The sequence below is a fragment of the Falco rusticolus genome, chromosome 2 (genome assembly GCF_015220075.1).
Source record: "Falco rusticolus isolate bFalRus1 chromosome 2, bFalRus1.pri, whole genome shotgun sequence".
Lineage (NCBI taxonomy): Eukaryota > Metazoa > Chordata > Aves > Falconiformes > Falconidae > Falco > Falco rusticolus.
The window spans coordinates 63,271,765-63,290,237 of NC_051188.1; the positions used below are offsets into that span (position 1 = coordinate 63,271,765).

Here is an 18,473-nt window from a genome sequence, read left to right on the forward strand (position 1 = left end):
TCACTTCTTTGGCCCATTCCTGTTTAGTAAGCTTTACAGGTAAACCGAAGCATGTTGATGTGTTTTTGTAACAGCTTGCTGTTAATTGCTTGCTGCTATCCTTCCTCTTGAATATAAAAATGCACAGAAGCATAGTGACAGGAATATTATTATAGCTTCAGGTCTTCTTACCCTCTTTCTAGTTTCATTGCAGCCTAGAGACAGCAAAACTAACAAACTAAAATTTACACCATAGAAAAACACATTTTGCTCTGTACTAAGAGAAACGTAATATTTGGTGTAAAACATGCTCATTCCACTCGCTTTAATGGCAGTAAATAGTACTGTTAGTAACATCTAAAGAATTGGCTCCCTTTTGATCTTATATGCCATTACTGCCTTGTCTATTACCACTATCAATTCTAACTCCTACAATTTAGCTAGGTAAACATTCAAACGAAATGAGGACTTCCCACTTTTTCACTCTGAAGAGTGCTTCCAGATACCTATTTCAACAACAAAGAGATCTTTGGTCATATTTTATGGGCAGTTTCAATTACATGCACTTATTACTCTCAGTTCTTCCATTCCCTCGCTCCAAATGAATGCTTAAACCTCCTGTTAGAGTCATTAACATGGATATGTTTATAATATTTATGAAATTAAATGATTCCAGTACAAGCTGACAATTATTTGTGGTGAGAACACAAAGAATGTTGCAAGCTCTGCTATTGCCACCTGCTGTTCACATTCTCCTTGGAATGGGATGGGTAGGCAGGGTTGCACAACAGTTGCCAAATGGATGACAAGGACTCAGATGTAAGTGCCAAGTGGGTACAAAGTGATCAGAAGGAAAAAAAAAAAAAAACCCAAACAGAAATACTGTGAACAAAGGTTGAGCAGGAACCTGCAGAAGAGGCCACAAAATGGTCCAGTGGTCACTATTTTGGGGTCTCTACCTAGGGACATCTAACTTATAGTCCATACATCCCCCTATCTGTGCATATACATTCTGTTCCCAGCAAGCATCAGCTGTCAGTGACTGCTGCCATCTACTACTAAGTCAAATCTCCACGCTCTTGCTTACCTTGACAGTAGTAGGACATTCTCAGGTTGGCCATTGATGGCTAGTCTTTCTTTGCGTAGCAGGGGAGAAAGAGGTTGCAGTAATTATTCCACTAATGAGGATGATATGGTGTGGTGACAGTGCAGCTAGATAAGGGTTAAAATGCTGGAACTGAAGGCTGAGATCAAGAGCTAGAGAAGGAGAGGCAAAACTGAGAAAGAGGTAGGGACCAGCAATGGAGCAACAAGCAATGAAGCCAGAAGGATTTTGCCCAAGGCATGAAAGGGAATTCCTCAGGGTCATTCCTCCCTCAATGGAAGAGATGGACAAGCAAAGTGACAGAACTGTCAGACCAAGAAGCTTGATAAAAAATGCACCACACAGTGTATACCTAAAGAAATAAGTGCCTCTTGCATTTGCTTTTCCTCTTAATTCTATTGTGGGTGTGTGAACTTTTGCCTCATACACCTTTTACCTTCTGTAGTTCTGTAAAAGGCTCCTTTTCCCCGCCCCATCCTCCGGTGAAGTAACATCGCTGATGCTGGGTTCCGAGATGGCACTGGTAGTTATGGATTTATACTGCACAGGGTATGAAGATGGCAGCCAGTGCCGTACCAAAAGAAGGTACCTTGAATTAGATGCAGAATAGTAGAATATTTGAGAGGCAGCAATGTCTTTTGCTCAAAGTTCTTACATTCATGTAGGCCAATAGTAGTAGCTAGACTGTTTTAGTTGGTGTCAAGGTTGTACATAACAACCTAACAACACTGGCATAGAGGAAGCCCATAGATACCCTTAGGTTTTCTTCCACATGTGAATTGAGAATTGAGTCCTGAAAACTTCACTGATTCCACAAACAACTTCTAAGGGCTCTGCAGCATCAGAAGAACTTGCTTCCATCTCTGCTACAAAGGAAACCAGAGAACCCAGCGAAAAACATTACAACTGTATCTTTCTTCCCCTCTGTTTTGTTGGGCACAAGGTGTTTTTGGTGGAGCCAGAGATACCCGATGAGATGAAAAAAACATTTACATCGTTCATTCCCCCCTCTCTTCCAGACATTACATCACTGCTGGAGTTACAGGAAATCTACATGCTCTTTATCCTTCCAGTTGGAATCAAAACATGAGTATAAGGAAAATGGTGGTTCAAAAACCCAATAACCTTTTTCTCTGGGTGAAAACTCATGTAAAAACTAAATGTGATTGGCCATTGAATCTGTCTTTTGGGTTGCCACACAGACAGATAATCAAAGTGTAAAAAGTATTATTTAAGCTGCCTGAATACAGGGCAAATTTTACCGATCCGGTATTGCTTTTAAAATCTTACCAGATACCAGGACCTATAGAAGAGTAACTTTTCAATGAACAAGTTAATATATTACAGTGAGCTTGTCAGACATCCACGTTCTGCTCTGGTACGTGGGTTACTGTTCAATCTGGGTTACTAAAGGCTCAGGTTGTCTTGCAGCCTGCATGCCTGTTTAAAGCGATGCTTCCAAAGCTGAAGGGCACAGATCTTTCCTGCTTGGGTTTGGTCCACCAGCAGGCCTGTTTGACCACAGCTTATCTGTAACACACAACAGTAAAGGCAAATATTGTCTGTCTTCACCCCTTCAAAATACTAATTGATTGAAACATCGGCATTTTACTGCTGTAGTTAGGCTAGAAGCTTTTATGAGTTAATAATGACACTCTTGCTTGAAATACCCGGGGGTCTAGAGCAGAAATTACAGCTGTTTTGAGCTTTAATGTTTCAGATTTCTCATGCATATAATCATGTTAGTTTTTCCTGGGTGATGCTGTATTTTGATTTATTGTTTAAATTAAGTAGGTGCCGTAGGACCAGAGGTGAACATCAGCCAGTATTTTTACTGGCTCTGGTGTGTTTTAGAGTCAATGAAAATATCACAAGAATAGTGCTCTGAAATGATGCATCTGAGCTAGAAATAGCTGAGAAATGAATCACACTCATAAACCAGGTGTTTGCTCAGAAACGCCTGGTGAGGTGAGGGATGTGAAGAGCTTTCAAATGCACAGAACAATAAATGGTAATTCCTAGGTTTTGATTGTTTCCAACTAAACGGGCCAGGAAGGCAGCACCAAAGCACCGCGCCGGCCGGACCGAGCGCTCCCGGCTCTATCTCTCGGCTTCCGGGCCGGGGCCCTGCCACACAGTCGCCCGGGGCGCACTGCCGCGCCGCCGGGGCGCACGTTGCGCGGCCTTGTCCCGTTCCTTACCTCGCCGCCCGACACCCAGCGGCGCGGGCGGGGGCAGGAGGCCCGGGGGCGGGCGGCAGCGGGGAGGCCCGCGGGCGGCAGGCCCCGTCACCAGAGAAGGCCGCAGCGGCCCTGCCCGGCTGCCGGGGGGCCGGGAGCCGCGGCCGTTACCTCAGCGCGGCCCGCCCGCGCAGGCCCCGCGCCGCCATTGGCTGCCGGCGGGGGTGGGGGGAGGCCGCGGCGCGCCGCGGGGAGGCGCGGAGCGGAGCGGGCGCGCCCGCGTAGGCCTGGCCTGCCCTGCCGTGCCTGGCCCTACCCGGCCCGGCGCCCAGCCGGAAGCCGCGCCGATGAGCTGTGCGCGCTGCTTGGCGAGGGGTGTGGGGAACCCCGCGCTGTGGCTAGGTAAGAGGAGACCGCGGAGCGGCGGGCCGCGGGGCCCAGCCCGGCCACAGCCCCTGCCTTCTCCCCCGGGAGGATGTGGGGACGGGGCGCTGTCACCGCCGGCGCCCTGGCTGCGCTGGCCTTGGCCTTGGCCGCGGCCTTCTGGCTGCGGTGCGATGAAGGTATAAACCTCTCCGCACCGGGGCTGTGGCGGGCAGGGGGTGGGGCCTGCGCCTGAGGGGAGGCGGGGGCGGGCCGGGCGGTGGGCGCGTTGGGCCGGCAGTGCGCCCAGCGGCGGCGGGCTTTCCCGGTGCCGAGGGCTGCTCTCCGAGGGGGGCCGCGGAAGCCCGTGGGCGGGCGGGTGTTCCCCGCGGAAGGAAGGGCTGCCTCGCAGGGCCTCGGCCGGGCAGCCCCGCTGGGGGGCTGGGCCGGGGCGTGAGGGAGGCGGCGGCGGGCCCCCGTGACGGGGAGGTGGGCTTGGCGCCGCCGCCCCGCAGTTCCCGCCGGAGCACGGTTTCGCAGCAAAACCAAAGCGAAAGGGCCGGGGCCGGAGCGGCGTGTGGGCGGCAGCGGGCCCCCGGGGCGGCGCGGCACAATGAAACGCACCCCCTTCTGCCACGGGGGGCCGGCCGGGCCGCTCACCTGCCTTGCGAAGGGACGGCCAGGGCGGGGAGCGGGGGGGGAGCGCACACAGGAGCGACCCCCGGCACCTTCGCAGGGGTCCGCCGAGGGCAGCGGTTGCCCGACCCAGACGGGGGCCACCGGGAGGCGCCGTCTCCGCCAGCCACAGAGTGGGCTTTTGTGGCGGCCTGCGCGGGCGAGCCGAGCCGCAGGCACCGCTTGTGTGCGTGTGCGCTAGTGCGTGCGTGCGGGAGCCTGGCTGCCTGCCCCGCTGCTGAGTGACACGGCGGCCCTGGGGAGGGGGCAGGGATGCTGTGCCCGTGCTGGCGCGGCGCGGCGGTGTGCCGGGCTGAGGTAGGGCGCCGAGCGGAGCCGCGGGCTCTCGGCTGCCGTGTGCCGAGCCGCAGCCCCCCGAGTGCGTGCGTGTGTGTGTGTGTGTGTGTGTGTGCAGGGATCGCGCTCCACTGCGGCGGGGAGGGGGGGAAGGGAGGAGGCAGGCAGGGAGGCGCACTGTGATGAGCAGGGCCTCCAAGTCCAGCCAGCGCCGTCGTCCTGCCGCTCCCGGAGGAGCCCGGGGCGGGGGAGCGGCCGCGCACGGACGGCTGCTTGAGCGGGGTGGCGGCGCGTCCTGCCCCGGGGGAGGAGGCCGCAGCTCCGCATCGGGCGCCCGCTTGTTCATTTTTTATTTGTCATTGTTTTCGGAGGGGGGCGAGCCGGGGGAGCAGAAGGTGGGTCGTTGGTGGTTTTTTTTTACACCCCCTCCCCCCCCCCCTTTTTTTTTTTGCAGGTGCCCGCAGCGCAAAGCGGTGCCTGTAAAGTTTTGTTCGCGTGCGTGCGGGCTGCGAGCGGCGGCGGCCCGGGCTGGGATGCGGGGCCCGGGGCCCGGCTGTCCGCCGCTTTCCGCCGCACCGCGGCTGCCGCGGCCGGGGCTGGCGTAGGCGCCCCCTGGGAGAGCCGAGTGCGGGCATTAAACCCCCCTCCCTCCTCCCCGCCGCCCTCCTCCGCCCCCCTCCGTCCCTCCCTCCCTCGCTCTCTCCCTCCCTCCCTCCCTCCCTCTCCCCCGTGCGCGGCCATTGCAGTGACCCCGGCCGGCCAAGGATGATCACGAACACGCGGGGCTTCCTGTGGTCGGACCTGGAGACGCGGGCGCTCCTGGAGATCTGGGGCGAGGCGGACGTGCAGTCGGCGCTGGACGGCAACTTTCGGAACAGCCATGTGTACCGGGACGTGGCCTGCCGCCTGGCCGAGCTGGGCTTCGAGCGCACCCCCGAGCAGTGCCGCATCCGCATCAAGGGCCTCAAGCGCCAGTACTACCAGGCCCGGGACGGGCTGAAGAAGAACGGGCACGCCCGCAAGATATGCAAGTACTACGACGAGATGGACCGGATCCTCAGCTGCCGGGGGGGCCCCGACGGCGCCCCCGAGCCGCTAGCCCCGCCGCCCGACGGCGCCCAGCCGGCGGGGCCGCTGGCCGGGCCGCCAACGCCGGGCACGCCGCACAACAGCCGCGAGGTGGACGCCGAGCTGGACGAGGACGCCGAGCTGGAGTCCCCCCGCGACAACTTCACCGAGGACTCCGGGGAGTGTTCCTCCTACGCCGACCACCCCATCAAAGTGGAGTGCCCCCCCTTCGCCATCCCCGTGCCTCCGGGCGACGGTGAGTAGCCGGCGGGCTCCCGGCGCCGGGTGTCCTCCCCTCACCCCTCGGGCAGCGCGGCCCCCCCGGGGCTCTCACAGCCCAACTGCCGGTGTCTCTCTCCAGCTAGCGTGCTTCTAGTGGCTTCTGCCATACCCTCCGGCTCTCGCGGCGGCCGCTGCGCTCCGAAATCCGCCCATGTCTCCCCCCGCTCCCGGCACCTTGCTCGTTCCTGAGAGCTCCCCCCCGCCCCCCGCGAACGCCGCCGCTTGGAGGGGGAGCGGGCTCCTGCGGGGGGCGGGAAACGCTGCAAACCGGGTAGGGGGAGATGCTGGGGGACGGAGACCATAGTGAGCTTTTATCGGTGTTTATCGATAGGAAACCAATGGAAAACTAGCGCAGAGATTAGCAAGACAAAGTGTCAGGTAGCGCCGTACAAGAAAACGGGCATCCTCGCTGGAGGATTCGCCTTTTCCCTGCAGACTATTGTACTGTTTTGTTAATCGGTATTAAAATGGTGATGACGAGAATACCTGAAAAATCTGCTTATTGTTGCAGATGGGCAAGAAATCTAGGGGAGAGCTTTTATGGAATTAATAGCTTGAGTTGTTTCAGAAACACTGCTGCTAACTTTAGCGGGCATGTGGACAGAAACAGCCCTTAGATAAAGCCTGTCCTTTCCTTGCTCATTCTTTACCCTCGGCTCCGTATTTCTGTTGTGGAGGAGGGGGGACAGTGCTATTTGTTTGTTTTAAATCTAGACTAGTGCTGTGGTTTTAATACAAACATGAACCTGTCTTCAGAAGTTGACATCACTGAGGAATTGGCCAATTGGTTGACATCTTACCAACCTTCTTTTTGCACATAAACCCCATCAAAGAGTTGTTTACACTAATGTCTTTTGAAATGCAAATTCAGAATGCCAACAGACTGAAACTCAATTTAGATTAATGTAATTACCTGCAATACACAAATGAGACTATACTATTTAATAGCCTTCACTTAAACCTTTTTAGAAGATCAAAAAGACTCCTATTGTTGAAGTTTAGTACTACAACAATTAAAAGATGCCTCTGTGTGATTTTCCTGTAACCTTTATAACTTTATAGAAGGTTCTGGTTTTGCTTTGGTACTCTGAAATAAAAATATCTGAAATAAGTACAATTCACCTTGAAAAAGTATAACAACATTGTGGCGCATTAGGTGCACATCTCAATAGGGAGTTTTTTAACTGCTTCTTAGAAAAATACTTTTCTTCAGAAAAATAATTGTCTCTCTTCTTGTTTTAGGCTTTAAAGAAATTAATGCTCCAACTATTACCCCACCTCTCAATCAGCCCAAAAGATCAAAAAAACGCCATGCAAATTTAACATTGGATAAAATGATGGAAAAATTCCTGCAGCAGAGTGTGGATACAGAAGAGAAATTTTACAGATATGAAGAGCAGAGGCTCAAAATTGAGGACAAGCGTCGGGAAGCTGAGCATGCTCGAGAGCTCCAGATGTTACAGATGTTGGGACAGATGTTGGCAGGAATTTCTTCTACGGTATCACAAAGGTCACAATCTATACCAGCAAGTCCGCCTCAGAGAGCGAACCATCGTTCATATGGGGATAACTTTAATTATAATGCTATGACAGCAGCACTTTCTCCACCGATAGGTACTTCCTTCTATAGCATAAATAAAAGCTAGTTTTTTTTAAACTTCTGTGTGAAAGCACTGGTAGTAAGTAGCTTTGGAAATAAAAGCTAATTGGAATTATTTAATATTGTGGTGAAGGTGTCTGTCTGATGTAAAATGAAATTAAAACCTCATTCGTACCATTGTACTGATTATTTAATATAGATACATTAGCAACACAAATTTTGATGGGCAAAAAATAAAACCTTTCAAACCCTGTAAACATTGGGGACTTCCTTCCACATTCACAGTTCTGTAAAGTGAAGTTAGAAGTTTTATATGTAAAAGGCAAGTAGCACCTTTGCTGAAAATTGTCTGGAAACATTAGGTACCTTGTAGCGGAAATTCTGCTGCTGTTAACAGGCGTAACCCAGTACATGATGTTGTGGCTGTGCATGTGTTTTTTCAGGGTTGGGAAAAGAGTGAAGTTTTGCCTACACTGAACTCAGTCAAATGTTAAAATCCAGCTTCTTTTAATCAAAATTCTAAATCTTATCTTTAAATTAAACATCATTATATGTAGTGGGTGTAATAGAAGATGAAAATATTGGTATATTTTTTTTTCTACACTAGCTCATTTATAAATTCTTTGGGTGTCTGAATTTATTTTGAATAAAAAGGCAAAGCAATAACTCTAGAATTAGAATTTATGCACGGACGTTTCCTTCTGTACCGTATGCGTGGGCCAGAAGCTGATAATCAGATATTGGCATTCATTATCAGACTCGGGATCTGTGGCTCCATGTCATTTATGTTTATCATGGTCTCTTTGTACATGGAGGTAGACTGCATGGGCAGGAGGAAAACAGGGATACTGTTATCAATGCTGAAACCAGAGTCAGTTTGGGGCTTAGTGGTTGTAGCCTGCCACGTGGAAATTAAACAAGTCTCATTCTGTTTGAATTCTGAATTTCACACTGCTCAGGTAAAAAAAGTGTGGTTTGAAGAGAAAGAAAAACACTCAGCCTCAGTGCTGAATAATAATCTGGCATGCCAGACCCTAAAGGGCATTCTATGATTACTTGAGAGGATCTTGGAGCCTTTTCAGTTCTGTTACCTACTGCGTTTCCCTGTAAAATGGATGAGGGACTGGGGGGTTAGGCCTATTGAAGGTTTAGGCTGGCTGACTTGATGGTGTTTCTTCTTGACTGGACAGTTGGTCTGTAGCATTCCTTGATGGCAGCAGACTTCTGTAGGTAAATTACAGCATACATATGGATTCTGTGTTTTAAATGTTATTTTTACTTTTAAGTTAAAAGGAAATCTGGAGCGCTTTAGAAAACCCTTTAGGAAATCGTTTAAGGTTCTAGACTGGGGTGATGGTACCTACAAGGACTTGCCATTACTTCTGAGACATTTTGTGTTGAAAGAGTTTCAGTATCTGTAAAGACTTGAAACTAAAGTTCAGTTTTTCTTACTGGATTTCATCATGTAGGTATACAATCATACTACACTGTGCAAAAATGCATTATATATTTAACTATAGCAAGAGCAACTCGGGATTATCATTTTAATTTTTTATTTTAATATTTTAATTGGTGAAGGTGTAACAAAGCTATAATAAAATGTGAAAATAATGCTTCAGTCAGCACATCTGATAAGGATTTTAGATTTCAGTTGTGTATAGCTAAATATGCCTTAGTGATTCTGTAGATAGAGTGGGGCTCTATTAAGAATTGCTGTTTGTACAATTCTCTGTTTTCTCCCTTTTTATTATTCAATTACTTTACATATAAACAAAAAATGACAAAGAAACAGAGGACCTCCTTAACAACATTGCACTCTAAGGGTTGCAAGCTATATGATAAGTGTATTTCTTGTGTGGTTGAAAACCACTGAGTGTATGAAGTGTGATTTAAAGACAATAATCTGCCTTATTTCCAGAGGAGATGAGCGTTTTGTTCTCCTCTGGGTCACTGCAGTGCTATTTTGGCCATAGTCCAAAACAGGGTGTTTTTTTCTTTTTTTTTTTTTTTTTTCTAAATCTCAGCAAGAATGGGATGCCTGTATTATAGAAGGATTTTAAAAGCAAAAGATCAGCCAGGAGTATTTATCATTATTGAACACTAAAGCATTTTATTACTGAAGATTAGTGTGTCTGGTTTAGGTGTAGAGTCAGTGGAAGACTGAGAAAAAGATGCTTTCTGCTGATAGCGCACAGATGCAGAGTTTTCTTGTGTATTACATTTTTTCCCCACTATTATGTCCAAAATTTCTGGAACAGTTTTTCCTACACCACCACCACCATCTCCACCCCCGACCCCCACCCCGATTTTGGAATTAGGGGGTGGAGTTACTAAGTTTTATACAGCTGAAAATAAGGAGTTATCATGGGATTTTTTTACATAATAATGTATTACCATATAGCAGTTCCTTGAAAACTTTTTAGAAGATCTGTGAAAAACCAGAGTTAAGGTCTAGGAGACTAATACTAATGTTCAAATAAACCCCTCTTATGAACAGAATTGTGCAGTTAATGAGGAGCTTTGTTCAAATACAAGTGCTTATTCTTTTAGTGTATTTGCTGCAATTTATAGTTAACTCATTGTTGAGAGAAGTATTGATCTTCAGATTTGTCCTATGTTAGGTAAACAGTTTCTCTTTATTTGTAATTGTTGAAATACTTTCTTCTAAATTTTTCTAGTCTTTTGAAACACTAATTTGAATATGTAGCCTTCTGAGTGTGCAGTTGTTGTAATATGTAGCTTGACATGTAGCTTTGCATCAGAGATCTGTAGTGGTATTATAGCTTAAAATTATCTTTGTGTGCTATTTGTAATGTTGTGCATCCAGTGCATTGGATTATAGTTTTGCAGAAAGACTTCCATTACGCTTTGTAACCATCTGCCAAAATAAAAAAAGCAGTGAGATAGGCTGTGGTTCTGCTAAGAGGTGGAAGTCTTTAAGGGGAAGCAAAAAATAAAGCTAGGGTGTACATTTGAAATGTGGTTTTAGTTGCTCTGTGCTTGCTCTGTATCTGTATGTGCTTAGCCCTTACTAAGTGTACCTATTACTGTTGAGTTTATTTGTGGAAGTGATTTCAGGCTGAACTAAGATGATATTTCTAGTTACAAAATGTTCATGTAGCTATGGGTTATTTCTTCTGGGTGGTTGTTTCTTTCTGTACCTAAGCCCTAAATTAGGACTGTGAGCAGTCGATGGGAGTATTCTTTGCATCAGACCCTAAATTCGTTTTTAAAATGATCACCTTCTCTAGTTACTGTTTTCCTTTGAGTGATGAAGCATTTGGTTTTTAGAAGTATGTCACTTTGTATCTCTGATTTTATCTGTGTTTATGAATAGTGTTTCAAAAGAAATGCTGATAGTAGTTTAAGGAAGAACATACTTTAAAGTAACACTTATTTTCTTCTTTTCAGTTATAGAGAGATCTTTTTCACTGCACAGAACACACTCTCTAAAGGATATGGAGAATATTTTTCAACTGGTGCGCAATGTTATCCCTCCTTTAACAGGGAAAAGGCATAAAGGTCAAGATGGACGCATAGGCATTGTTGGAGGATGTCAAGAGTAAGTAAAACAGAGATTTTATTTTTGTTTCTGAGAGAGTTTGAGGATGTCATAGGTACTTGTAGAAGCCATTCAAACTCACCTTCCATGAGTATTTTCCAGAGAGCTTTACTAGTCCATCATGATCATGCATACTTATCAAAAAACATGTTTCCCTGCAGTTGTGTTGCAAAATTTTGGTAGTAAATGTGGTTGAAACAGAACACTCTTTGTGTCTGTGTCTACCTTCTCTCTGGTTTTTGACCACCACATTCTCTCTGCTTTCAGTGTTACTCTTTTCCCATTGCATGACGAAGTTCTAGAATAAGTAGAGTAAGACAGTGGCACATCTTAATTTTTTTTTTAATACATTTTGGTATCTTGGGAACTGGGTCTCTTAAATCAGAAATAGAGTGTTTTCTTACTGTGTACTTTTTATTATGATAAAATGTAGTGGTTACTAGATTCTGTCAATACCTTGTTTTATGTTCTGGAATAATAGAAATAGTGTGTTTCAGGAGAAAAAAAAGAGATAAAGTATAAATCAGTTAAATGCTCTGTTGACCTAGAAAGAAATCAGGTGCTGTTCTTTTCTTGACCATGTTCAGTAATCTGCACAATACTTTGAATGAGGCACTACACCTTCCTGTTTTTCATTTTCCCCACTTGGAGTAGAGATGGCATCTTTCTCCTGTGAGAGAGATCTGCCGTTGGATATCTGCCATTAATAAAAATTCCATGATGAGCAAAAAGGTGCTGTCTTATAGCTGGGTTGATTAGCCAGGAGTTAGTTTTCCTGCTGGTCAGATGGGCTTAGGTTCTTACCTCTTGGCAGAAGTAAGCACCTCTGGAGGGTGATTCTGTCCATATCTCTCTCTTCAGTCTTCATAAAGAGAATTTAGGGCAACTGGAATCACAGTTTTGGCACTTTAGTTCAGCATCTAAAACCAGATGGGACTGATCCAGGTCACAGATCCCAGATTTGACTTGCAAACAGTGCTTGACCGTTGTTTTGTTTTGTTTGCCTCTAAACTTTTAAGTTGGTTGTCTGAGAAAAGTTTGGGTTTTTTATGGCATGATCTTTATAAATATTTCTATGAAAGGATCAGGTGGCTAAGGTGAAATCCTGCACCTTTGAAATCAGAACAAGGTTTGAGATTGGTTTCAGTGTAGCAAGACTATCTGTCTTTTAGAGAAAAAAAAAAAAGGGAAAACTTAAAAAAATTTGCTCTTCGGTTTGGGACTTCATTACGGCAGGCTAATTTTAAGATTATCTAATCTCATGACTGTGTTTCCTAACCTAAATTGTATTTCGTTCTAGATACACTGGAGCACCATATTTTGCTGCAATTACAGCTCTCAAAGTGGTACGTGATCTTTTATACCAATCCAAAATGAACTTTTCATCATTTGTATTGGCGAAGTGCCATTTTTTAAAAAGCATTCGTTCTGTGCTGCATGTGAAATTTGAGTTCTAAAAGGTCTTCTATTTAACAAAGAAAATCCTTAGTTCTGGATATTTGGAAATACTTTGTAAATATGTGTCATTTGCTAAGTTTTCTGTATTTTCTCTGTACAAGGTGAAGTTAAACATGTTAACAAACTGAAGATTCTGGAGGCAGAACTGTTTTATCAGAGACTTGGATAGGAACTTTCAAAACTTGATGAAATATTTTCTCCAAAAGTGGACAACAAAATAGCTTGAGATTAATGTTTAAAGTTGTGTTTTCAGTGCTGCAGTCAGTTTTTCAGAATTTTTTTCTGGACCTGATAAGTGTGTTGAATGAAGTAACTTTCAAAACCTACAACTTCAGGCTAGTAAAATTCTTATGTGCTCTAAGTCTAAAAATTGTTGATTAAATTTAATGTGATTTTTAATAGCCTGTTTTATTTACATTATAATCTTCAGCAGAAGTATTTTCAAAGCTTTTTTTCCTAGAAGTGTGAGCTTCCTTATTTTAGTGACATATTAACTGGCTAAAAATATATTTACTGTGGACTATGTAAATACAGTGGTCATTATTCAAATGTAAAAAAATCATACTTGCCTAACACATATACTTTTCAGTACTCTGTAGTCTGTCAGTACTTTCAGTTCACTGTGTATGTTTCTCTTTTGAAGATTTGTTTCAGTAAGTAGGTAACCAATCCCGGCATTTCCACCCCTCCACCCCCCCCAGGCTGCAGTCCCTCAAGGATTTAAAACTGAAATTATATTATTTAATGATCTTCTATAAGATACCAAGGCCGCTCAGCTTTCTGTTCACTTTGTGCAAGTACAGTAGCATACTAGGAGGGCCCCATTGAAGTCACTTGGTCTCAGATCATTACATCTGCACATAAAGAGTCATAGGATCAATTGCCTGCATTGTTTGGTAGCTTGAAATGTTAAATGTATAGTAATAAAGCAGAACAGACACTTTCTTAACCTTGGGAAATGTTAATATGCAAGACAGGTACAAGATCAAGCTTTCTGGTCACTGCTTACATAGTTTTTATATGTATGTCTGATTTTTTTGAGTTGATAACAGAAGCTTGAGGCTAAACTCCTCAGCTTTAATGTTTATTTAACTTAAGGGGTGTTGTTGAAATTGTGCCAGCCTTTACCTGATATGGATCTGGCCCACTGAGTAAAAATGGTAGGGCTGGAAAGATACACATAAGATTGCCATAGCTGTATTTTGCAATTATATTACAGTACTATCTTTCCTCTGTAATGTAACCTGTCTCTTGTTCAGCTGTGTTCTTTTGCCTTTCTTCCTATTGTACATGTGACATTTTAGTCTTGCTCATCTGCAAATGAGAAACATTTCTGAAGTGAATAAAGGTTCAAAACACAATGACTGTATTTTCAGTCGTCCTGTTGGTGAGAAACAGAAAAAAATTACATTGGAAGTTGGATACAAAAAAAATTCTCCAAAACATTGCATGATAGTCTGTGCCAAAATAGAAAAAATAAAGTTTGCTTGAACTACTGAGAAGTAAAATTCAAGTGAATTATTCACTGAGTAAAATTTGGAATGATAAAGTTATTATTAAGTATAAATTTGGTAATTCTGTTTGCAAATTTTCTTTTTTAGGGTGCAGATTTGTCCCATGTGTTTTGTACCAAAGATGCAGCAACAGTAATCAAATCATATAGTCCAGAGCTGATTGTTCATCCAGTTCTGTAAGTGACTTAATTTTTGTTTAAATGAGCAAGTCAGGATTATTAGTTTGAGCATTTAAGTCTGACAGTTGATTAGTTTGCGTTATTTCTTTTTCTGAGTTACAGGGTGGATGAGCTGGAGCTTACAAAACCTACTGGGTTTGTCCTTACATTACAAACAGTTAGATATTTAATGTAGGTACAATCAGTTGTGAATTTTTTTCGTTACTGTCGAAGTACAATTTGTTGAAAAGCAAAGATCTTGCTTTCTACTACTTGCTGACGTGTTCTGTGATTGTAATGCGTTTAACTGTGAACAGTAGCAAAATCCAGAACTAAGAATCGCTACAAGTCAGCATTTTAGAATCTGCATTTGAAAAGCAAATAGAGTGTGTTCTTTTGCTTCTTCAATCCTAATAGTATTTAACAGTAGCATATCTTTTTTCCTGTCACTGCTGTGTATATAGTAATCTATGCAAAATTACTGGGCAAGAGGGATGGTGATTCTCATTTTTCTTCATGTTGCATTAGATACACACCTATTCCTGGGAATAAATGTGTGTTCTAAAATGAGCTAAAATACAGAATTTATTAACAAGAGGATGACAAGTTTAATAAGTAGCTGTTCTAATAGGAAAAATCGGTGTGTGCTTCTCTGAGTTTGTGTTCTGAAGTATGTTACTGATTGATGAACTTTTACAGGGTAAATTGTTTCAATTAGGTGTTATGATGGTTTACAATGCAAATGAGAATTAAGGTGTGTGTCTTAGGTGTATTTCCCTGAGCTTAGCTTGCACCAATGCGTGTCACAGTGTGTTGCTGTACATAGCAAAGCTGTGATTAAGCTAGAAAAAGCATAATTTAAAATTGCTGTCAGGAAGGATTTATGATGGTAGAAATATTTCAGTGCCCAAGAAGAAGAATATGATCTCCCTTATGGGCATGCCAGCGCTTGGAAGTCATAAGTTTATTATATTCTAAAGGTGGGTTTCACTTCTGTTGGTGTAGAGAGAGGTGCTTAGAAAGAAGTCAGTTAAACGGGCAGATATCAAGGGTTGTATTTTGTTGGGTTTCAGGTTTGTTGCTTTGGTTTTTTTCCAAAGAGAGGAGAAATCCATGACTTTGTGGATTTTAGATAGGGAAAAAATGATGTTTGAAAGCAAGGGGAAGATACAAGGGTAGGTTTTTTACCAGTCCAACTGCATTAGCCTCTAAAATCCAAAAGGCACATCTTTAGTTGATGTCTGATATCATATGATAACAAATGAGATGAAGGATCTCAATAGCAGTATTAGCTTGTAACTTAGGTTGTCTTGATGGATGACGCTCAGTGTACAGCACAGAGTTGTCTTGTATGGGAAGGAGTTGACCTTGCCTTGGGAGAAGCATTTTTTGTATGCCCAAGGTTCTTGGTGTCTGTGGCAATGGAAAATGTTAATAGAAGCAGAAGCAGCATAGAGAAAAAGGGAGGTGACAATGTGTAAACAGTAAAAATTCTGTTCATGTAGGTCCAGATTGTGCCTACTAAATAAGGATATTTTTTTTATATGCAGATTCTCAGTGTCTTCTGTGGAATTCACATCTTAAAGAAAACTCTGATCTTTCTGTTCGCAAAGACAACTTTTGATTTTAAACTTCAACTCTGTCTATAAATTCCTCCAGATGTACTAAGTGCAGTGAATCTAGAAATTTTCATATCCATATAGCTTTATGTCTGAAACTCAAATGTTTAATATTTTTATTACAACTCTGATTAATTTCACCCAGACATCTGGCTAATTGCATGAAGCAATGGATCTGTAAATATTGTTTATATGACATTCAAAATTTAAAAATGCAAATATCAGAATGTTCTGATTTTGTTTGTCAAATTTTCTCGTATTTTTATCTCTTCTGCTTCATTCAAGGAAAAGAGAAAACAGTCTTTTCTGGTTAGAAAGGAAGAATTCTTGACTGACTATAGAGCCCAGGTTTTATTCAAATTTACACAAACAGCCTATTTTTCTCGTAAAGTCCTTTGTCTTCAGTGTCACACTTTTCATATGATCTTTTATATGTTGTGGAGCCATTCGAGTTCTGCAGGCGCGGCCAGCCGCTCTTGATTCAGAGCCTGATCTCTTAAACAGTCTTTGTACTTTCTCCGGGGCCGCACTTCACGCATGGAAGAACCTCCGGGTAAAACCCACCGAGCAGCTACGTCATTGTTTTCTTTTGTGTCTCTCCTTAAAACTTTGCTTTGTTATGATTTCTCCATGACCCTTCAGAGTAACTAGGTAGCTGTTGTACCACTCTCTTATTATGCTAATCATAATTATGGCCCCATGTACTCCTCAATTCACTGTTTGAACAGCTTGGCATTTCGCCAGGGTTCAGCTGCCATTTTGTAGTGCCAGGAGTCTGACATTTTATCATCTGCTCTGTGACTTGGCTGCTACTACCTTTCCCTACTGCCTTCACCTCACAGAGGATCACCTCAGGGGAAGAGCATGCTCTTTTTTTTGCTGCTGCCCCCTGAATGTAAGGGCTTTTTTTACTTGTTAGAGCTGCCATCGTGGATCTTGTGTGGCATGACTAGGGAAGGTATGTGAGAGCTAGAAGTTGCACTGTTGCATTTCACGTCCTTGGCAAATGTCTGTCACTTCAAGGATGCAATGAATGTTATGTGAGAGTGAGCGAGATTGCAGAAGGAGGGTTATGGAAATGGTCATCTATCTTGCAGCATTGCCAGGGCAATTCCATGTGGCCCCAGCTGCAGACCATCCTGGGATCCCTTTTGGTGTAACATCCTGTGCTGGGAACACACATAACGCAACTTTCTGGTTTTTGTCTCATTACTTCATTCCCTGTTCCTGTGAGTTAAGGTAAGAGAGCTAGGACTGGACATGGTAGCCTGGGATCTGGAAAGACAAATTTTCAGCACCTGGCTCTGTGCATCCTCACCACCTGAGCTGAATAATGACAACTATAATAATGGGCCATGAATAGTCAATAGTAGCTTTTCCTTTTTATACAGGGATTCTGTCAAATGCATTATGGCCCCTTCCATGGCGACTTGGTATTGATAAAAGTATTAATTAAAAACTGACCAGCTAACCAGTGCAGTATTTTTGCTGAGTGACTTTCTGCTTCCCTGTGGAGAAATGAAAAGTGAGTATTGCAGAGGTCGAGGTCTTTTGAATAGGGAGTATACTGAGTCTTGGGCACAGCTGCCTTGCTTTTGTCACCACTGCCCCCAGTTTGTGCAACATTCTTCTGTTTTCTCAGCTAACATGCTCCTGTGGCAAACTCTGCACAAATGCAGACAAGATGAAATTTAGGTTTTGCATTTTATTGAGTTTTATTACACGCATTTTCTGTATGGATTTCTACTTTATATGTGTTTATACTTACATTCTTGCATTAGTGTTGGCAACTTTCTGGAGAACAGTTTTCAGGAGCTTTTTTATATTCCCGATGTTAATTCCCTGACTCAGGTCAGGTTGAATAGATTTCTTGGATACCTGTGTTGGGTTAGCTTATCCTGTCTTGATAGGTGAGTGATCACAGAGTTTAATGAGCTATATGAACCCAGCTGGTTATATTTTAAAAGAAGCGAGGGTAAATCTATTGTGTTAGATGCTCCTTTTGCAAGGACTTTTTTTATAATCTTACAGAGTTTTTCTTTCTCTGTAGGCCAGGAAAGATCAAGATACTGCTGAGTAGCCCACTTCTAACCTGATTGTCAGACAATTTGTAAAGTCAACAGTCGATACACTCCTTGATCTCAAGAGTTTTATCAGAGAAGTAGAATGAGATGTCAGGTCATCAATTTCTTGTGGTCCTGAAGAAGTCACGTAATTTTTCCATTATCTCCAAAAAAGTCACCCTTGAACTAGGTACGGATTTAGAACCTTCCTCCCAGCTGGTTATACCAATGGGTCTGTATGGACTAGTAAAGATTGCCAGAATTGCTGAAAGTCTTCTAGTTCATTGGAGAGTTCAAGTTTTGGTTTGGATTTTGGAAAAGATTGTTCTTTTCAGTTTGAAATAAAAATAACTGGGGAGAAAACTCTGATGAGGCTGGCCTGTGTGTTGAGGCCAGTTACCATTAATGAAGAAGCTTAACTTAGATCAGTGTTGCTGGAACATATTTTACTTGGTTTTATTGGATTTTGTCTATGTTTTGATGATTTGAAAAAAATCATGAAAGCGAATCATGGGTAGCGAGCTCCTCGTAAGTTATTTGAGGACTTTTT

The 18,473-nt window shown here is 43.9% G+C and overlaps 1 protein-coding gene across 6 annotated transcripts in view; it reads left to right on the top strand.

Annotated features, from left to right (window-relative positions):
• Nucleotides 1–3,351: 3,351 nt before the first annotated feature.
• NAXD (NAD(P)HX dehydratase) overlaps nt 3,352–18,473 on the top strand; it is a 50,810-nt gene continuing 35,688 nt past the window's right edge. The window contains exons 1-6 of one of the 6 annotated variants that reach the window (XM_037375728.1): nt 3,421–3,666; nt 5,346–5,923; nt 7,192–7,563; nt 10,961–11,111; nt 12,412–12,457; nt 14,171–14,259. In XM_037375728.1, the coding sequence (XP_037231625.1) occupies nt 5,365–5,923; nt 7,192–7,563; nt 10,961–11,111; nt 12,412–12,457; nt 14,171–14,259 (1,217 nt within the window). In that variant the 5' untranslated portion in view covers nt 3,421–3,666; nt 5,346–5,364. Of the gene's footprint in view, nt 3,667–3,700; nt 3,828–4,323; nt 4,621–4,757; nt 4,995–5,345; nt 5,924–7,191; nt 7,564–10,960; nt 11,112–12,411; nt 12,458–14,170; nt 14,260–18,473 lie in introns of those variants that run through there. The other 5 variants (XM_037375725.1, XM_037375726.1, XM_037375727.1 and 2 more) reach the window with 5 other exon arrangements.